Source organism: Haliotis rufescens, unplaced genomic scaffold (assembly GCF_023055435.1).
Source record: "Haliotis rufescens isolate VD_foot unplaced genomic scaffold, xgHalRufe1.0.p SCAF_19, whole genome shotgun sequence".
In the NCBI taxonomy this organism is placed as follows: Eukaryota; Metazoa; Mollusca; class Gastropoda; order Lepetellida; family Haliotidae; genus Haliotis; species Haliotis rufescens.
The window spans coordinates 3,967,202-3,988,339 of NW_025963879.1; the positions used below are offsets into that span (position 1 = coordinate 3,967,202).

At 46.2% G+C, this 21,138-nt stretch overlaps 1 protein-coding gene across 5 annotated transcripts in view; it reads left to right on the forward strand.

The window, feature by feature from the left end:
• LOC124119209 (puratrophin-1-like) overlaps window positions 1-21,138 on the forward strand; it is a 248,489-nt gene that overhangs the window by 213,832 nt on the left and 13,519 nt on the right. For all 5 annotated transcript variants that reach the window (XM_048398816.1, XM_048398817.1, XM_048398818.1 and 2 more), the window contains 3 exons: window positions 9,003-9,179; window positions 20,211-20,460; window positions 20,829-20,918. In XM_048398816.1, coding sequence (XP_048254773.1) covers window positions 9,003-9,179; window positions 20,211-20,460; window positions 20,829-20,918 — 517 coding nt within the window. The remainder of the gene's footprint in view (window positions 1-9,002; window positions 9,180-20,210; window positions 20,461-20,828; window positions 20,919-21,138) is intronic.

The following is a 21,138-nucleotide window of genomic DNA, read 5'->3' on the forward strand; positions in this document are numbered from 1 at the left end:
GTGTCCCTTCTATGCCCCTCCTACTAACCAATCAGATTCCACTCACATATCACTTGCATTTGCTTCAAATAAAATGCATGGGGATGCCAAGTGAAGACATTCTGATCGATAATCAAGATCTATATTGTAATAGAACGGGTCTTACTTCGCGATGTGCATCAAATCACATGCCCCTGGATTAAAAACATGAAAAGATTTGTCTGTTGATGCTAAGTTGACGGGACACATGCTTTGCAAATCATGCAATCGACCAAAATCTACACGACAGTTTTCGAACCAAACGTCGATTTCTTAATGCGATTTTGATTGGACTTTGCATAGACTCGTTAGTCCAGCCAAAATATAACTCCATAATTCCAGCCTAGTTCAGGGTTGAAACTGGATTTTTATAGTCAGTTAACTTCCTTGCCTTGGGAAGATGTTGAGCACCCTACTTGAGTGAAATATTTGATGATACAGGTATTGTTTCCTGGTATGGCTGCTCCAAGAGTAACCTTTGTCTCCTTCTAGACATTGTACAGACCAGGACTAGCCAATATATTAGTGATGCTGTGCCTATGGTAGGTTGGTTCATCACAACAGACACCTGAGTTCAGTTTCCTGCATGGATGAGATGTCCATTTCCGGTGTCACTCACTCACGCACTCTCAGACTTACAATTGTTTGTCAGAACAGAACCCATACTGACATTAATTGGCCTTTGTTGGCAACTGTGATTGTTAGTTTTCACTGTAAGTATATATAGGTTTTCACAGATATGAACAGAGTTGCTGGAATTTAACCATGTCTGATAAAAAGTGCTTGATTCTGCCATTTTACCATGGAAGTGCTCAAATGCTGTATTTTAATCGTGCTTGGATTTGATAGCATCAGTTGGTGCTCGAAAGACATAAACATGGCATTGTGTTACTGCTGCAGGAAGGATATTGATATCAGTACGATGGGGGAAAGTGTGCTAAAATCTTGCAGATGAAGCAGTTGTCACCTGAAAAGCTGTCAGTCATTTTTGGGATTAAATTTACAGATTTGGGCATTGTTAAACAGGAAAAGAGTCCTTGAAAACAAATGTTTTTCCTTGAAAAGTGCTGCGTCCAAAGATCAGTATGAACCCTGTTTATATGTATACTGCTTTCGAGTGTAGTTAATTTTCACAAGATCTCAGTGATTAGATTGAGTTGTGAATAGCAAGAGAATGGATGAAACCGCCAGGTTGCCTCCAATCTAGCAGGAGCGGCATTGACACAAAACACTTCCCAATAAGCACCACAGACCTCAGTGGTTGATATTGTCACTGCCAACAATGGAATGCATGGACTGCAGGAATGCAGACAGGCACAATGTGCTGTACCAGCAGACTGCCAGTAGGACAAATGTCTAATGTTACAACTTTGTATATCCACTGACATATGGAGTGGTATGTCCTTGCTATTTTATTTATGGCTTTGTTTAAGGTTCCTCTTTTGATGGTGCAGATGTCATAAAGATGTTAAACCATATCAAGTATCCATGAGGCAGAGTAGCTGGTGACTGGTGTTGTGGTGTGGGGTGTGTTGGTGTGAGGTGTGTCATTACTAACTGGGAGGGTACGGCTGAGGGGGAAAACCTGTGGCACAAAGATGTCTGTCTATGTCACAGCATGGCAGCACTGTGACAAGCTATGAAAGGTTAGTGTTGTGGATATGGTAGGCAATAGTTTCTTGGAGGTTACCATTTATGAAGAAACTGAAAAGTCCATTTGAAAGAAATTCTTAACCATGTTGGTTATAAAGAAAAGTTTAATAATTGGAAAAGTATAGATTTTAATTTTCTGGCTTACTAATCACATAATGACACAAGAGTATTATGGTCTGCACAGTGTATGTATCAGACTTTGGTAAATCACATATGTTAGTACACAAGGCAGTAGGCAGTAGGCAGTGGTCACAGCGGCAACACAATATGTTAACTCAGCATTTTCCTGGTTAGCAGTTTCATGGTCTCAAGTGTAGGCGGACAATACCAGCCACATTTGTGCAGCTCTTATGCAGCGTCATTTGTATTTTCTGGTTCATCAAATGTTATTGTAGGCATAAAGCAATATCCACATGTTTGATAGTTTGATAGTGTTTAGATGTTTGTGTAACGATTAGTGTTATGTTTGTTTCTGAACATGTATGAATATTTTTTCAAGAGGAAATAAATGGTTTGAAGTTGTTGAGTTGATGCAGTGCACCTGACCTGTTGTTTACATTCCTAGGGTATAGATTTATCATACACACGTCCGCAGGGGGAACAGAGTCGCCAGCATTGCATCATGTTTGTCCATCGATAGTTGTCGTCATGCTGACATGTGTCTGAAGGTGCCTGTATTTGTCTGTGTGGGATGAGGCTGGATATAGAGGGTGGAACTGATGAACTTGTGTTTTGCCTTGTTAATTGTTTTTGAATTGTCTTCCACTGTTATTGGAAGTTGGCAAGATGGAGCTATTCTGAGTTTCTCTTCAGAATAAATATTCACCATTGTCGGATAAGTATTTTCAAAATAGGAAACAAATATTGAACCCTAAAGTAAATTTTAAAAGTGTCAGTATGTGAAAGCTGGGATGGAGCTCATTGTCAGGGTGGATGATTCGATTGAGTACATTGTGAGGCTATCTAAATGGGGATTCACTGGTTACAATAGCTACAGTTAACGCCCTTGCCTCACGAAGACGTTTGTGTTGGTTATGAAATAACCTTTGCTGGTTGGTAATATACACTTAGAAACAAGGTTTATGACATTTGAGCTCCTGAATTGATGGATCAGGCAGCTGGACAGTCATGTCGCTGTGTGGAGTAACCTCAAGTCAGATCTGATGTCAGTGATGTGACAGTGTGCACAGATAGTCTTTGACAATAGGCAGACATAACTGATCTACTGTCTGTGTGTGTTGGGTTGGGCAGCTCACATTTTTGGCTGAAGCACCATAAATGTGCCAGTCTTAGTATAGCATCTTTTAATAGTCTAAGATTATGTCACCTTACCCATGGAAACATTTGAATTGTTAAACTCACTCACTCCCGGTACTCCAGATTAGAAACTCACTCACTCACTCACTCACTCACTCACTCACTCACTCACTCACTCACTCACTCACTCACTCACTCACTCACCAGTATTTCAGTTGTATCTGATCCTGTCTGAGCATAAGTAAGAAAGACTAAAGTTGGGCAGGTCATGAATGTTTAGGGAAACCTATGACAATAATGTGTTTTTGACAATCAAAGAATCATTATGAATAAGAGGGCGTCATCCAATGATAAACTGATCTTGGCATGGCTAATAAAGGGATGAAACTCTCCCAGGGAATTGTTGCACCCTCTGGATCACCTGACTGACTGGCCCTCGGGAGTACTGGCAGTACTTGTGCTCCTACTCCACCCAAGTCGTAATCAATCTTTGTAGCTGACAGTGTAGTATATGAACAGGTTCAAGTAAAGCCTTATTTATATCAAGCTTGTACTGATGGGCCATATAAGTAGACCATCATGTCATCTCGGTTGGGCTAATACCCAGTGGCTTCTAAACACTGATAAGAACACAGCCCACCAGGCCCACTCGCACAGACCCTAAATACACATTGAAATTAGGTCATATACACGTTTTAGTAAGCATACTTTTCTCCAGCATTTGAGTTTTTTGTGTTGCATTAAAGTCTGTCTCATGATAAGGTTATTGTAAGTCTCTTTGTGAACGCCCTGCATCATGATGATTGCATCACGTGTTACACCACATGCTCCCCGGCTGCTCGGCAAACACAGGCGTGTTACCTGTGGGCAGGTGTTACTGAGGAGGGGTCACCAGTTAAACCATACCTGTTGGGACTAATTACACAGCCGATCAGCATACCCGGGATTATTATTGTTCTGCCTCGGTGGTGGAGACTGTGACATTGTGGTCTACGTTTCATGGTGAGTCAAGTAGGTGTGGTATATGTAGATGTGTTTATTTCAACTGAAACTTCAATCAGGTGAAAAGAACATTCCTACATGATGTACCTGGGGCATGTCATGTACCACTGATACATTCCTACATGATGTAGCTGGGGCACTGATACATTCCTACATGATGTAGCTGGGGCACTGATACATTCCTACATGATGTACCTGGGGCATGTTATGTACCACTGATACATTCCTACATGATGTAGCTGGGGCACTGATACAGTCCTACATGATGTAGCTGGGGCACTGATACAGTCCTACATGATGTAGCTGGGGCACTGATACATTCCTACATGATGTAGCTGGGGCACTGATACATTCCTACATGATGTACCTGGGGCACTGATACAGTCCTCCATGATGTACCTGGGGCATGTTATGTACCACTGATACATTCCTACATGATGTAGCTGGGGCACTGATACATTCCTACATGATGTAGCTGGGGCACTGATACATTCCTACATGATGTAGCTGGGGCACTGATACATTCCTACATGATGTACCTGGGGCACTGATACAGTCCTCCATGATGTAGCTGGGGCACTGATACAGTCCTACATGATGTAGCTGGGGCACTGATACAGTCCTACATGATGTAGCTGGGGCACTGATACATTCCTACATGATGTAGCTGGGGCACTGATACATTCCTACATGATGTACCTGGGGCACTGATACAGTCCTCCATGATGTACCTGGGGCATGTTATGTACCACTGATACATTCCTACATGATGTAGCTGGGGCACTGATACATTCCTACATGATGTAGCTGGGGCACTGATACATTCCTACATGATGTAGCTGGGGCACTGATACATTCCTACATGATGTAGCTGGGGCACTGATACAGTCCTACATGATGTAGCTGGGGCACTGATACATTCCTACATGATGTAGCTGGGGCACTGATACATTCCTACATGATGTACCTGGGGCACTGATACAGTCCTCCATGATGTACCTGGGGCATGTTATGTACCACTGATACATTCCTACATGATGTAGCTGGGGCACTGATACATTCCTACATGATGTAGCTGGGGCACTGATACAGTCCTACATGATGTAGCTGGGGCACTGATACATTCCTACATGATGTAGCTGGGGCACTGATACATTCCTACATGATGTAGCTGGGGCACTGATACATTCCTACATGATGTAGCTGGGGCACTGATACATTCCTACATGATGTACCTGGGGCACTGATACATTCCTACATGATGTAGCTGGGGCACTGATACATTCCTACATGATGTAGCTGGGGCACTGATACATTCCTACATGATGTAGCTGGGGCACTGATACATTCCTACATGATGTAGCTGGGGCACTGATACAGTCCTACATGATGTAGCTGGGGCACTGATACATTCCTACATGATGTAGCTGGGGCACTGATACAGTCCTACAAGATGTAGCTGGGGCACTGATACACTCCTACATGATGTAGCTGGGTCACTGATACATTCCTACATGATGTAGCTGGGGCACTGATACATTCCTACATGATGTACCTGGGGCATGTTATGTATCACTGATACATTCCTACATGATGTAGCTGGGGCACTGATACAGTTCTCCATGATGTAGCTGGGGCACTGATACATTCCTACATGATGTAGCTGGGGCACTGATACAGTCCTCCATGATGTACCTGGGGCATGTTATGTACCACTGATACATTCCTACATGATGTAGCTGGGGCACTGATACAGTCCTCCATGATGTAGCTGGGGCACTGATACATTCCTACATGATGTACCTGGGGCACTGATACATTCCTACATGATGTACCTGGGGCATGTTATGTACCACTGATACATTCCTACATGATGTAGCTGGGGCACTGATACATTCCTACATGATGTAGCTGGGGCACTGATACATTCCTACATGATGTAGCTGGGGCACTGATACATTCCTACATGATGTAGCTGGGGCACTGATACATTCCTACATGATGTACCTGGGGCACTGATACATTCCTACATGATGTAGCTGGGGCACTGATACATTCCTACATGATGTAGCTGGGGCACTGATGCATTCCTACATGATGTAGCTGGGGCACTGATACATTCCTACATGATGTAGCTGGGGCACTGATACAGTCCTACATGATGTAGCTGGGGCACTGATACATTCCTACATGATGTACCTGGGGCACTGATACAGTCCTACATGATGTAGCTGGGGCACTGATACAGTCCTACATGATGTAGCTGGGTCACTGATACATTCCTACATGATGTACCTGGGGCATGTTATGTATCACTGATACATTCCTACATGATGTAGCTGAGGCACTGATACATTCCTACATGATGTAGCTGGGGCACTGATACATTCCTACATGATGTATCTGGGGCACTGATACATTCCTACATGATGTAGCTGGGGCACTGATACATTCCTACATGATGTAGCTGGGGCACTGAAACCTTCCTACATGATGTAGCTGGGGCACTGATACATTCCTACATGATGTACCTGGGGCACTGATACAGTCCTACATGATGTAGCTGGGGCACTGATACATTCCTACATGATGTAGCTGGGGCACTGATACATTCCTACATGATGTAGCTGGGGCACTGATACATTCCTACATGATGTAGCTGGGGCACTGATACAGTCCTCCATGATGTAGCTGGGGCACTGATACATTCCTACATGATGTAGCTGGGGCATGTTATGTATCACTGATACATTCCTACATGATGTAGCTGGGGCACTGATACATTCCTACATGATGTAGCTGGGGCATGTTATGTATCACTGATACATTCCTACATGATCTAGCTGGGGCACTGATACATTCCTACATGATGTAGCTGAGGCACTGATACATTCCTACATGATGTACCTGGGGCATGTTATGTATCACTGATACATTCCTACATGATGTACCTGGGGCACTGATACAGTCCTACATGATGTAGCTGGGGCATGTCATGTACCACTGATAGTGAGTGGTATAGTTGTTGGTTGTGTATCAGCAGTCTTGTGTTCATCCAGTAGTTACCTAGAGGTGGTCAACTTATCAGGGTGTTACCACACCTGATTAGATTACACCTCCACAGGCAGGTTGTGTTCCATATACGTCCATCAATTAATGTAATGTCCCCAGCTTTCATACTTGTCTTGTGAACTGACTACAATGAGCACTAGGAGGTTAAAGTTATTATTTTGTTGATTTCATGTCACATGCTATCATCCTCATGGCTACTCCAGGTTAGAATTGGTCCCAAGTGACCAGTGCTTCTCATATGAGATGACTCAATCAGCCTGATGGTTCACCTCGGCGACTGGTTGATTGTGTGTCATTGTACCCCAATGGCATGGGACGTTGCTCATAATATCAACCACTTGCTGTCTGGGCTAGAGTGATTATATGACAGTGTATTTTATTGTTGAACAATGATTGTAACTGAGTTACATTGTTTCTGTTGAGATTCAGTAGACGCTCATTGCATTGTATTTGGACAATGATTGGTTGTAAGGAATGTAATACTATTTAATGTAAGCAGTCGTCAGATATTCAGATGCTAGTAAGATGTGTAAACTTCTGGGATACCATGGAGTGTGATAGTGTAAAAACACACTATGTCGTAAGGGCACTGTGTGGAACTTTCCAGTAGCTAGTTACACTATATAAGGGGACGAGCATGCTTAAGCATCTCTCATCAAGACCAGCTTTCATGTGACGATCACTCATCACCCCATATTTCCTGCATCATTAAAAGGCCCATCTCGGAAGCTTCACCACTGTTGCTGTTGAATATACTATTATCACTGACTTCTGTTATCATCACTGTATTTTTGTATTCTTATCTTATCTTATGACATACTGTCATTGAATATTGTACTACCACTCCATTGTGTACTGCCATTTTAATTGCAGTGAAGTAATTTGTGTTGATTTGTAAACCTAGTTAATTTTGTAATACAATTAATAATTGTATTCCTTTTATTGGTTGGTTTCACATGAGGTTCTTTACATACAGATTTCTGGGTTAACATATTGTTTCAATTTGGAAATCGACACATAACACATGAATAATGTGTTCCATCATCATGCTTCATGCTCAGCTTGGTGGTGACAGTATGGACACCTGTCTTCAGTCTGAACAGGCCTGGGCTTCAAGTCCAGATGAACAGTGAAACTTTGGTCAATCACCTCGCTTTGCTCATTTCTCTGATAGATTGTCAGACCTCAGTTGATAACCTGCAGGAAAACTGAAGCATTGCTGTAACGGTTTAGTCGGGTTTATAAATAGATTTGTCCAACATAAATGGTTCTTATTGCATTTTACACATAATTTCTGACAAAATTTAAGAATATACTGCATGTCTTTTAATGGGTATGTGATACACTGACACTGTGTTGATTGGATACACCCTCAACACTTCAGTGTTTCTTCTGCATGCCAAGCAGCCTTGTTGTTTCTGTATTTAGCAAAAAAGATGTCACAATTCATCCATATTTAATGAGTCTTTCACAAGAATGTTTGGCCAATCATTACCTTCTCGATGCACTGTATCTGTGATTGCTAGTACATCATTACTCCGACGGATCCAAGGCTCTGTCTAGTGTATGTTTCTGTCATTGCTAGTACATCATTACTCCGACGGATCCAAGGCTCTGTCTAGTGTATGTTTCTGTCATTGCTAGTACATCATTACTCCGACGGATCCAAGGCTCTGTCTAGTGTATGTTTCTGTCATTGCTAGTACATCATTACTCTGACGGATCCAAGGCTCTGTCTAGTGTATGTTTCTGTCATTGCTAGTACATCATTACTCTGACGGATCCAAGGCTCTGTCTAGTGTATGTTTCTGTCATTGCTAGTACATCATTACTCTGACGGATCTAAGGCTCTGTCTAGTGTATGTTTCTGTCATTGCTAGTACATCATTACTCTGACGGATCCAAGGCTCTGTCTAGTGTATGTTTCTGTCATTGCTAGTACATCATTACTCCGACGGATCCAAGGCTTTGTCTAGTGTATGTTTCTGTCTGTGCTGCAGTATGCCTGAAGAAGATGAGGATGACCTTGACGTAGGTCAGGGTGTTGAGCTAGGCAGCATGCGGAAGGAGTGGACCCCCATCCCTGTCAACACCCACCTTCTGCGGCAGACTCGAGGAACACCAACAGGGTCCATGGCTGATCTGAGACTCTCTGAGGCTGAGATGAAGAACAGAAGGTACACTTCTAGTCTCTGCTTAGCACTGGGTTCTAGGGTCAGTAGAGCACTAATTATGTCACTTAATTATGCATACCTTCCCTTGCCTCCCTATCCATACCTACCCTTTCCTCCCTATGGATACCTTCCCTTGTCTTCCCTATGGATACCTTCCCTTGCTTCCATATGGATACCTTCCCTTGCCTCCTTATGGATACCTTCCCTTGCCTCCCAATGGATACCTTCCCTTGCCTCCCTATGGATACCTTCCCTTGCGTCCCTATGGATACCTTCCCTTGCCTAACTATGGATACCTTCCCTTGCCTCCCTATGGATACCTTCCCTTGCGTCCCTATGGATACCTTCCCTTGTCTTCCCTATGGATACCTTCCCTTGCCTCCTTATGGATACCTTCCCTTGCCTCCCAATGGATACCTTCCCTTGCCTCCCTATGGATACCTTCCCTTGCGTCCCTATGGATACCTTCCCTTGCCTAACTATGGATACCTTCCCTTGCCTCCCTATGGATACCTTCCCTTGCGTCCCTATGGATACCTTCCCTTGCCTAACTATGGATACCTTCCCTTGCCTCCCTATGGATACCTTCCCTTGCGTCCCTATGGATACCTTCCCTTGCCTCCCTATGGATACCTTCCCTTGCGTCCCTATGGATACCTTCCCTTGCCTCCCTATGGATACCTTCCCTTGCGTCCCTATGGATACCTTCCCTTGCCTCCCTATGGATACCTTCCCTTGCGTCCCTATGGATACCTTCCCTTGCCTAACTATGGATACCTTCCCTTGCCTCCCTATGGAAACCTTCCCTTGCTCTTCCCATGCATACCTTCCCTTGCCTCCCTATGCATACCTTCCCTTGCCTCCCTATGCATACCTTCCCTTGCCTCCCTATGCATACCTTCCCTTGCCTCCCTATGCATACCTTCCCTTGCCTCCCTATGGAAACCTTCCCTTGCCTCCCCATGCATACCTTCCCTTGCCTAACTATGCATACCTTCCCTTGCCTCCCTATGGCTACCTTCCCTTGCTCTTCCCATGCATACCTTCCCTTGCCTCCCTATGCATACCTTCCCTTGCCTCCCTATGCATACCTTCCCTTGCCTCCCTATGGAAACCTTCCCTTGCCTCCCCATGCATACCTTCCCTTGCCTAACTATGCATACCTTCCCTTGCCTCCCTATGCATACCTTCCCTTGTCTTCCCTATGGATACCTTCCCTTGCCTCCCTATGGAAACCTTCCCTTGCCTCCCCATGCATACCTTCCCTTGCCTAACTATGCATACCTTCCCTTGCCTCCCTATGCATACCTTCCCTTGTCTTCCCTATGCATACCTTCCCTTGCCTCCCTATGGAAACCTTCCCTTGCCTCCCCATGCATACCTTCCCTTGCCTCCCTATGCATACCTTCCCTTGCCTCCCTATGCATACCTTCCCTTGCCTCCCTATGGATACCTTCCCTTGCCTCCCTATGCATACCTTCCCTTGCCTCCCTATGGAAACCTTCCCTTGCCTCCCCATGCATACCTTCCCTTGCCTAACTATGCATACCTTCCCTTGCCTCCCTATGGCTACCTTCCCTTGCTCTTCCCATGCATACCTTCCCTTGCCTCCCTATGCATACCTTCCCTTGCCTCCCTATGCATACCTTCCCTTGCCTCCCTATGGAAACCTTCCCTTGCCTCCCCATGCATACCTTCCCTTGCCTAACTATGCATACCTTCCCTTGCCTCCCTATGCATACCTTCCCTTGTCTTCCCTATGGATACCTTCCCTTGCCTCCCCATGCATACCTTCCCTTGCCTCCCTATGGATACCTTCCCTTGCCTCCCTATGCATACCTTCCCTTGCCTCCCTATGCATACCTTCCCTTGCCTCCCTATGGATACCTTCCCTTGCCTCCCTATGCATACCTTCCCTTGTCTTCCCTATGGATACCTTCCCTTGCCTCCCCATGCATACCTTCCCTTGCCTCCCTATGGATACCTTCCCTTGCCTCCCTATGCATACCTTCCCTTGCCTCCCTATGCATACCTTCCCTTGCCTCCCTATGGATACCTTCCCTTGCTTCCATATGGATACCTTCCCTTGCCTCCCTATGGATACCTTCCCTTGCCTCCCTATGGATACCTTCCCTTGCCTCCCTATGCATACCTTCCCTTGCCTCCCTATGCATACCTTCCCTTGCCTCCCTATGCATACCTTCCCTTGCCTAACTATGGATACCTTCCCTTGCCTAACTATGCATACCTTCCCTTGCCTAACTATGGATACCTTCCCTTGCTCTTCTCATGCATACCTTCCCTTGCCTCCCTATGCATACCTTCCCTTGCCTCCCTATGCATACCTTCCCTTGCCTAACTATGGATACCTTCCCTTGCCTAACTATGCATACCTTCCCTTGCCTAACTATGGATACCTTCCCTTGCCTCCCTATGCATACCTTCCCTTGCCTAACTATGCATACCTTCCCTTGCCTCCCTATGCATACCTTCCCTTGCCTCCCTATGCATACCTTCCCTTGCCTAACTATGGATACCTTCCCTTGCCTCCCTATGCATACCTTCCCTTGCCTAACTATGCATACCTTCCCTTGCCTCCCTATGCATACCTTCCCTTGCCTCCCTATGCATACCTTCCCTTGCCTAACTATGCATACCTTCCCTTGCCTCCCTATGCATACCTTCCCTTGCCTCCCTATGCATACCTTCCCTTGCCTAACTATGCATACCTTCCCTTGCCTAACTATGGATACCTTCCCTTGCCTAACTATGCATACCTTCCCTTGCCTAACTATGCATACCTTCCCTTGCCTAACTATGCATACCTTCCCTTGCCTCCCTATGCATACCTTCCCTTGCTCTTCCCATGCATACCTTCCCTTGCCTAACTATGGATACCTTCCCTTGCCTAACTATGGATACCTTCCCTTGCCTAACTATGCATACCTTCCCTTGCCTAACTATGCATACCTTCCCTTGCTCTTCCCTATGCATACCTTCCCTTGCTCTTCCCATGCATACCTTCCCTTGCCTAACTATGGATACCTTCCCTTGCCTAACTATGCATACCTTCCCTTGCCTCCCTATGCATACCTTCCCTTGCCTCCCTATGCATACCTTCCCTTGCCTAACTATGCATACCTTCCCTTGCCTCCCTATGCATACCTTCCCTTGCCTCCCTATGCATACCTTCCCTTGCCTAACTATGCATACCTTCCCTTGCCTAACTATGGATACCTTCCCTTGCCTAACTATGCATACCTTCCCTTGCCTAACTATGCATACCTTCCCTTGCCTAACTATGCATACCTTCCCTTGCCTAACTATGCATACCTTCCCTTGCTCTTCCCATGCATACCTTCCCTTGCCTAACTATGGATACCTTCCCTTGCCTAACTATGGATACCTTCCCTTGCCTAACTATGCATACCTTCCCTTGCCTAACTATGCATACCTTCCCTTGCCTCCCTATGCATACCTTCCCTTGCCTCCCTATGCATACCTTCCCTTGCCTCCCTATGCATACCTTCCCTTGCCTCCCTATGCATACCTTCCCTTGCCTCCCTATGCATACCTTCCCTTGCCTCCCTATGCATACCTTCCCTTGCCTCCCTATGCATACCTTCCCTTGCCTCCCTATGCATACCTTCCCTTGCCTCCCTATGCATACCTTCCCTTGCGTCCCTATGGATACCTTCCCTTGCCTCCCTATGCATACCTTCCCTTGCCTCCCTATGCATACCTTCCCTTGCCTCCCTATGCATACCTTCCCTTGCCTCCCTATGCATACCTTCCCTTGCGTCCCTATGCATACCTTCCCTTGCCTCCCTATGCATACCTTCCCTTGCCTCCCTATGCATACCTTCCCTTGCCTCCCTATGCATACCTTCCCTTGCCTCCCTATGGATACCTTCCCTTGCCTCCCTATGCATACCTTCCCTTGCTCTTCTCATGCATACCTTCCCTTGCCTAACTATGGATACCTTCCCTTGCCTAACTATGCATACCTTCCCTTGCCTCCCTATGCATACCTTCCCTTGCCTCCCTATGCATACCTTCCCTTGCCTCCCTATGGATACCTTCCCTTGCCTCCCTATGCATACCTTCCCTTGCTCTTCCCATGCATACCTTCCCTTGCCTAACTATGGATACCTTCCCTTGCCTAACTATGGATACCTTCCCTTGCCTAACTATGCATACCTTCCCTTGCCTAACTATGCATACCTTCCCTTGCCTCCCTATGCATACCTTCCCTTGCCTCCCTATGCATACCTTCCCTTGCCTCCCTATGCATACCTTCCCTTGCCTCCCTATGCATACCTTCCCTTGCCTCCCTATGCATACCTTCCCTTGCCTCCCTATGCATACCTTCCCTTGCCTCCCTATGCATACCTTCCCTTGCCTCCCTATGCATACCTTCCCTTGCCTCCCTATGCATACCTTCCCTTGCGTCCCTATGGATACCTTCCCTTGCCTCCCTATGCATACCTTCCCTTGCCTCCCTATGCATACCTTCCCTTGCCTCCCTATGCATACCTTCCCTTGCCTCCCTATGCATACCTTCCCTTGCGTCCCTATGCATACCTTCCCTTGCCTCCCTATGCATACCTTCCCTTGCCTCCCTATGGATACCTTCCCTTGCTCTTCCTATGGATACCTTCCCTTGCCTCCCTATGGAAACCTTCCCTTGCCTCCCTATGCATACCTTCCCTTGCCTCCCTATGGAAACCTTCCCTTGCCTCCCTATGCATACCTTCCCTTGCCTCCCTATGCATACCTTCCCTTGCCTCCCTATGCATACCTTCCCTTGCGTCCCTATGCATACCTTCCCTTGCCTCCCTATGCATACCTTCCCTTGCCTCCCTATGCATACCTTCCCTTGCTCTTCCTATGGATACCTTCCCTTGCCTCCCTATGGAAACCTTCCCTTGCCTCCCTATGCATACCTTCCCTTGCCTCCCTATGGAAACCTTCCCTTGCCTCCCTATGCATACCTTCCCTTGCCTCCCTATGCATACCTTCCCTTGCGTCCCTATGCATACCTTCCCTTGCGTCCCTATGCATACCTTCCCTTGCCTCCCTATGCATACCTTCCCTTGCCTCCCTATGGATACCTTCCCTTGCTCTTCCTATGGATACCTTCCCTTGCCTCCCTATGCATACCTTCCCTTGCCTCCCTATGCATACCTTCCCTTGCCTCCCTATGCATACCTTCCCTTGCCTAACTATGGATACCTTCCCTTGCTCTTCTCATGCATACCTTCCCTTGCTCTTCTCATGTAGGGGGCACGTTTGGCCCAGTCGTCTAAGGCGCCGCGATTCGCTGTGCAGAGTTGCGTCCCTTGGGCACGCCAGAAACCTATGATTGTGGGTTCGAATCCCGGTTCGCCCCGATAATGTTTCTAGGTTTGTCAGCACCATACCCGTGCTCGTGGGTTTCACCGAAGTGGTAAACGTCTGAGACCTGCATCACTTTGGGCTTTCCACCCACATTAAGCTGACACGCCGCGATATAACTGGAATACTGTTAAAAGCGGCGTTAAACCAAACTCACTCACTCACTCTTCTCATGCATACCTTCCCTTGCCTCCCTATGACTACCTTCCCTTGTCTTCCCTATGCATTCCTTCCCTTGCCTCCCTATGGATACCTTCCCTTGCCTCCCTATGGATACCTTCCCTTGCCTCCCTATGGATACCTTCCCTTGCCTCCCAATGGATACCTTCCCTTGCCTCCCAATGGATACCTTCCCTTGCCTCCCTATGGATACCTTCCCTTGCCTCCCTATGGATACCTTCCCTTGCCTCCCTATGGATACCTTCCCTTGCCTCCCTATGGATACCTTCCCTTGCCTCCCAATGGATACCTTCCCTTGCCTCCCTATGCATACCTTCACTTGCCTCCCTGTGGATACCTTCCTTTGCCTCCCTATGGATACCTTCCCTTGCCTCCCTATGGATACCTTCCTTTGCCTCCCTATGGATACCTTCCCTTGCCTTCCCATGCATACCTTCCCTTGCGTCCCTATGGATACCTTCCCTTTCCTCCCTATGGATACCTACCCTTTCCTCCCTATGGATACCTTCCCTTGCCTTCCCATGCATACCTTCCCTTGCGTCCCTATGGATACCTTCCCTTGCCTTCCCATGCATACCTTCCCTTGCCTTCCCATGCATACCTTCCCCTGCCTTCCCATGCATACCTTCCCTTGCCTTCCCATGCATACCTTCCCTTGCCTTCCCATGCATACCTTCCCTTCCCTTCCCATGCATACCTTACCTTGCCTTCTCATGCAAACCTACGCTTGCCTCCCTTATGATGACAGCCATCTAGGCCTCAACACAGTAACAGTGTGGTGGGCGTCTCTGGAAACATGAGTGTTACACAATGTCAACATTTGTAAGTTGCCCTCACTGGGATAAGAGGACAATGTCAGAGATATCATCCAATGAGAGCCTTGTTTGTAAAAGCTTTACTCCCCACGTTGATTGTCACTTTCAGTTCATTAACTGAACTCCCAACACGCAATACTGTTTGTTAACAAGTCAGATGCCCCTTTCCTCCAACACGTGACAGTCCTGTCTTTAATCCTGGTTAAAACTAGAGAAATATTCAAGAGTAGTGTCAACATAACGTCTGACCCTTTTGATTGGATAAAGTTGCTTTATAAGATTTGGGGAAGGACTTTTTATATTTGAGTAAGAAAAATATTAAATGTCTGTGAGAAATGTCTATGAAGTCCTACAAAAGAGCGCTTGGTATGTTTCAGAAATCAAATTTAGAGAAAACAAAGACCAAGCTTATGATTTCTGAAAATATTTATTTGATAAAATAAGGATCCTGTGAAAGATTTTCCCAGTTTGAGAAAATATAGCCTGTTTGTCAGTAATAATATTTGACCAATATTTCAGATTAGTGGTTGCCACTGTGTTGATAACATTTCAAACTTACAAATCCCTTGAAACATTTTCAACTGAGATGAAACACAAGTCACAGAAATATTTTGTCCTATTGTTTGAGTAAATGCTCTGAACATAGTGCCTGAGGAGAAGGCCTGAACCAACTAATGAGAGTATACCTGGTTGTTTCATGGCTAAGTTACTTTTGATGAACCTTGCCGAAATAGCCAGTCTCTCTTATAGCCAGATGTTTAGACACTTTACTGATGGATCCCCTGCTGCAATTGTGTTAAGTTTAAAAAGAATGTTAGTGAAAGTTTGTTGTGTTGTAATGTTTTTGATAACGTAAGTATTTGTTTCAATAGGGTTAGTTATTAATTGACTGGTTTAATTCCCCTTGCCCCATTTTACAAAGCGATCTTAATGCTAAGGTGATCATAACTCCCATACTTTAACATAGGCTTACGATCATCATAGCGCTAAGATCACTTTGTAGAACAGGGCCAGTTTGAAGATGTGGCTAAATTAAACTGGATAACAAGTCTGTGTCTGCAATACTGTCTTTTGTTATGACTTAGTTGCTATGATGTGGCTAGATTAGTGCTGACTTAGGTTTTCAAAGCCTTCATTGCTGTGATGGAGCTTAGATGGGGTCAACCTCAGTGATCATGGGAGTCCACCTCTGTGATATGTGGGGAGTCCACCTCTGTGATATGTGGGGAGTCAACCTCTGTGATATGTGGGGAGTCAACCTCTGATATGTGGGGAGTCAACCTCTGTGATATGTGGAGAGTCAACCTCAGTGATCAGGGGAGTCAACCTCTGTGATTTGTGGGGAGTCAACCTCTGTGATATGTGGGGAGTCAACCTCTGTGATAATGGGGAGTCAACCTCAGTGATCGTGGGGAGTCAACCTCTGTGTTATGTGGGGAGTCATCCTCTGTGTTATGTGGGGAGTCATCCTCTGTGTTATGTGGGGAGTCAACTCTGTTATGTGGGGAGTCAACCTCTGTGATATGTGGGGAGTCAACCTCTGTGATATGTGGGGAGTCAACCTCAGTGATCATGGGAGTCAACCTCTGTGATATGTGGGGAGTCAACCTCTGTGATATGTGGGGAGTCAACCTCAGTGATCATGGGAGTCAACCTCAGTGATATGTGGGGAGTCAACCTCTGTGATATGTGGGAAGTCAACCTCTGTGATATGTGGGGAGTCAACCTCAGTGATCATGGGAGTCAACCTCTGTGATATGTGGGGAGTCAACCTCTGTGATATGTGGGGAGTCAACCTCAGTGATCATGGGAGTCAACCTCAGTGATATGTGGGGAGTCAACCTCTGTGATATGTGGGGAGTCAACCTCAGTGATCATGGGAGTCAGCCTCTGTGATATGTGGGGAGTCAACCTCTGTTATGTGGGGAGTCAACCTCTGTGATATGTGGAGAGTCAACCTCAGTGATCAGGGGAGTCAACCTCTGTGATTTGTGGGGAGTCAACCTCAGTGATATGTGGGGAGTCAACCTCTGTGATAATTGGGAGTCAACCTCAGTGATCGTGGGGAGTCAACCTCTGTGATATGTGGGGAGTCAACCTCTGTGATATGTGGGGAGTCAACCTCAGTGATCATGGGAGTCAACCTCTGTTATGTGGGGAGTCAACCTCTGTGATATGTGGGGAGTCAACCTTTGTGATATGTGGGGAGTCAACCTCAGTGATCATGGGAGTCAACCTCTGTGATATGTGGGGAGTCAACCTCTGTGATATGTGGGGAGTCAACCTCTGTGATATGTGGGGAGTCAACCTCTGTGATATGTGGGGAGTCAACCTCTGTGATAATGGGGAGTCAACCTCAGTGATATGTGGGGAGTCAACCTCGGTGATCGTGGGGAGTCAACCTCTGTGTTATGTGGGGAGTCAACCTCTATGTTATGTGGGGAGTCAACCTCTGTGATCGTGGAGAGTCAACCTCTGTGTTATGTGGGGAGTCTTCCTCTGTGTTATGTGGGGAGTCAACCTCTGTGATATGTGGGGAGTCAACTCTGTTATGTGGGGAGTCAACCTCTGTGATATGTGGGGAGTCAACCTCAGTGATCAAGGGAGTCAACCTCTGTGATATGTGGGGAGTCAACCTCAGTGATATGTGGGGAGTCAACTCTGTTATGTGGGGAGTCAACCTCTGTGATATGTGGGGAGTCAACCTCAGTGATCAAGGGAGTCAACCTCTGTGATTTGTGGGGAGTCAACCTCTGTGATATGTGGGGAGTCAACCTCTGTGATATGTGGGGAGTCAACCTCAGTGATCATGGGAGTCAACCTCTGTGTAATGTGGGCAGTCAACCTCTGTGATATGTGGGGAGTCAACCTCTGTGATATGTGGGGAGTCAACCTCAGTGATCATGGGAGTCAACCTCTGTGATATGTGGGGAGTCAACCTCTGTGATATGTGGGGAGTCAACCTCTGTGATATGTGGGGAGTCAACCTCTGTGATATGTGGGGAGTCAACTTCTGTGATAATGGGGAGTCAACCTCAGTGATATGTGGGGAGTCAACCTCTATGTTATGTGGGGAGTCAACCTCTGTGATCATGGGGAGTCAACCTCAGTGATCGTGGAGAGTCAACCTCTGTGTTATGTGGGGAGTCTTCCTCTGTGTTATGTGGGGAGTCAACCTCTGTGATATGTGGGGAGTCAACTCTGTTATGTGGGGAGTCAACCTCTGTGATATGTGGGGAGTCAACCTCAGTGATCAAGGGAGTCAACCTCTGTGATATGTGGGGAGTCAACCTCAGTGATCGTGGAGAGTCAACCTCTGTGTTATGTGGGGAGTCATCCTCTGTGTTATGTGGGGAGTCAACCTCTGTGATATGTGGGGAGTCAACCTCTGTGATATGTGGGGAGTCAACCTCTGTGATATGTGGAGAGTCAACCTCAGTGATCATGGGAGTCAACATCAGTGATTTTGGGGAGGCAACATCAGTGATTGTGGGGAGTCAACATCAGTGATTGTAGGGAGACAACATCGGTGATTGTGGGGAGACAACATCAGTGATTGTGGGGAGTCAACATCAGTGATTGTGGGGAGGCAACATCAGTGATTGTGGGGAGACAACATCGGTGATTGTGGGGAGGCAACATCAGTGATTGTGGGGAGGCAACATCAGTGATTGTGGGGAGACAACATCAGTGATTGTGGGGAGGCAACATCAGTGATTGTGGGGAGTCAACATCAGTTATTGTGGGGAGGCAACATCAGTGATTGTGGGGAGGCAACATCAGTGATTGTGGGGAGTCAACATCAGTGATTGTAGGGAGACAACATCGGTGATTGTGGGGAGTCAACATCAGTGATTGTAGGGAGGCAACATCAGTGATTGTGGGGAGACAACATCAGTGATTGTTGGGAGACAACATCAGTGATTGAGGGGAGGCAGCATCACTGATTGTGGGGAGACAACATCAGTGATTGTGGGGAGACAACATCAGTGATTGAGGGGAGGCAGCATCACTGATTGTGGGGAGACAACATCAGTGATTGTGGGGAGGCAACATCAGTGATTGAGGGGAGGCAGCATCACTGATTGTGGGGAGACAACATCAGTGATTGTGGGGAGACAACATCAGTGATTGAGGGGAGGCAGCATCAGTGATTGTGGGGAGACAACATCAGTGATTGTGGGGAGACAACATCAGTGATTGAGGGGAGGCAGCATCACTGATTGTGGGGAGTCAACATCGGTAATTGTTGGGAGGCAACATCAGTGATTGTGGGGAGTCAACATCGGTTATTGTGGGGAGGCAACATCAGGGAACGTGTGGCAGCAACATCAGTGATTGTGGGGAGGATCATCAGTGATCCTTGTGGGGTCAATATCAGTGGCATCAATATCAGTGGCATGTAGGGATTCCTGTGCAGGATTGGTCCCCATTAACTCATTTTCTATTGTTAGAACGACTTATATTGGTATATAAGGTACTCAGATTCTGTGGTTTGGATGATTGTGTGTCATTGTACTCTGACATCTGTGAATTAGATGGAGTACAACTAACTGCTTCATAAAACATCATTCACATACACGATAATCTGGATTTTTTTTATACTTCATGTATTTATAATGCTTAATTGTTTGTTGCTCAGGACCCTGTCTCTGATCACAAGTGAAATGATACAGACGGAACGAGATTATGTGAGAGCGCTGCAGTTCATCATCGACAACTACATCCCAGAGCTGGACCGAGAAGACGTTCCACAGGCACTGCGAGGGAAGAGGAATGTCATTTTCGGGAACATTGAGAATATCTACCAGTTCCATAATCAGCATTTCCTTCGCGAAGTGGAGACGTGTGAGACGAACCCCTTCCTGATTGGGCAGTATTTCCTGCGGCATGTAAGACTTGCTGAAATCACTTCTGTGGATTTTATTAAGTACCATGAAAAGGCTCAAAGCTCAACATTGTCCGACATTTTCAAGATCTTCTCCAGACTATTATTATGTTTAAATAGAGCATCTTGCCTGATATTGAATCTAACTATAAATATGTATTCTTCATCTAATAAATACTGTGAATCAAAGTAATTAGTTGCTAGTATTTCCAATTTGTGGATGATTTGCATGGCGACTTCAGTATTACTTGGTTACTGTGGGGTAGCCAGATGTAAAAGTATTTGCTCTTCCCTCAAATAAGCCAGGTTAAATTGCCCACTGGGTACAGTATGGGCTTGAAACCAATGAGTCAGTGATGCTGTGTGTTTCAGGAGACCCAGTTTTACCTGTATGCACTGTACAACAAGAACAAGCCCAAGTCGGACAGCCTGATGGGAGAGTATGGCAAATACTTCTTCAGGGTATGATCACACTCCCAAGATATTGATGTTTCTTTGTATAATGTGTTAGCTCTGATGTCTGTTTTTGTAGACTATTTAGTGCATTTTAACTACTGTAACAGTACTATTGCAATAGTTAGGGCTACTACATGTAGTGCAGGGGCGGTCAGGTAGCCAAGTGGTTAAAGCGTTTGCTCATCACACCGAAGACCCGGGTTCGATTCCCAAAATGGGTACAATG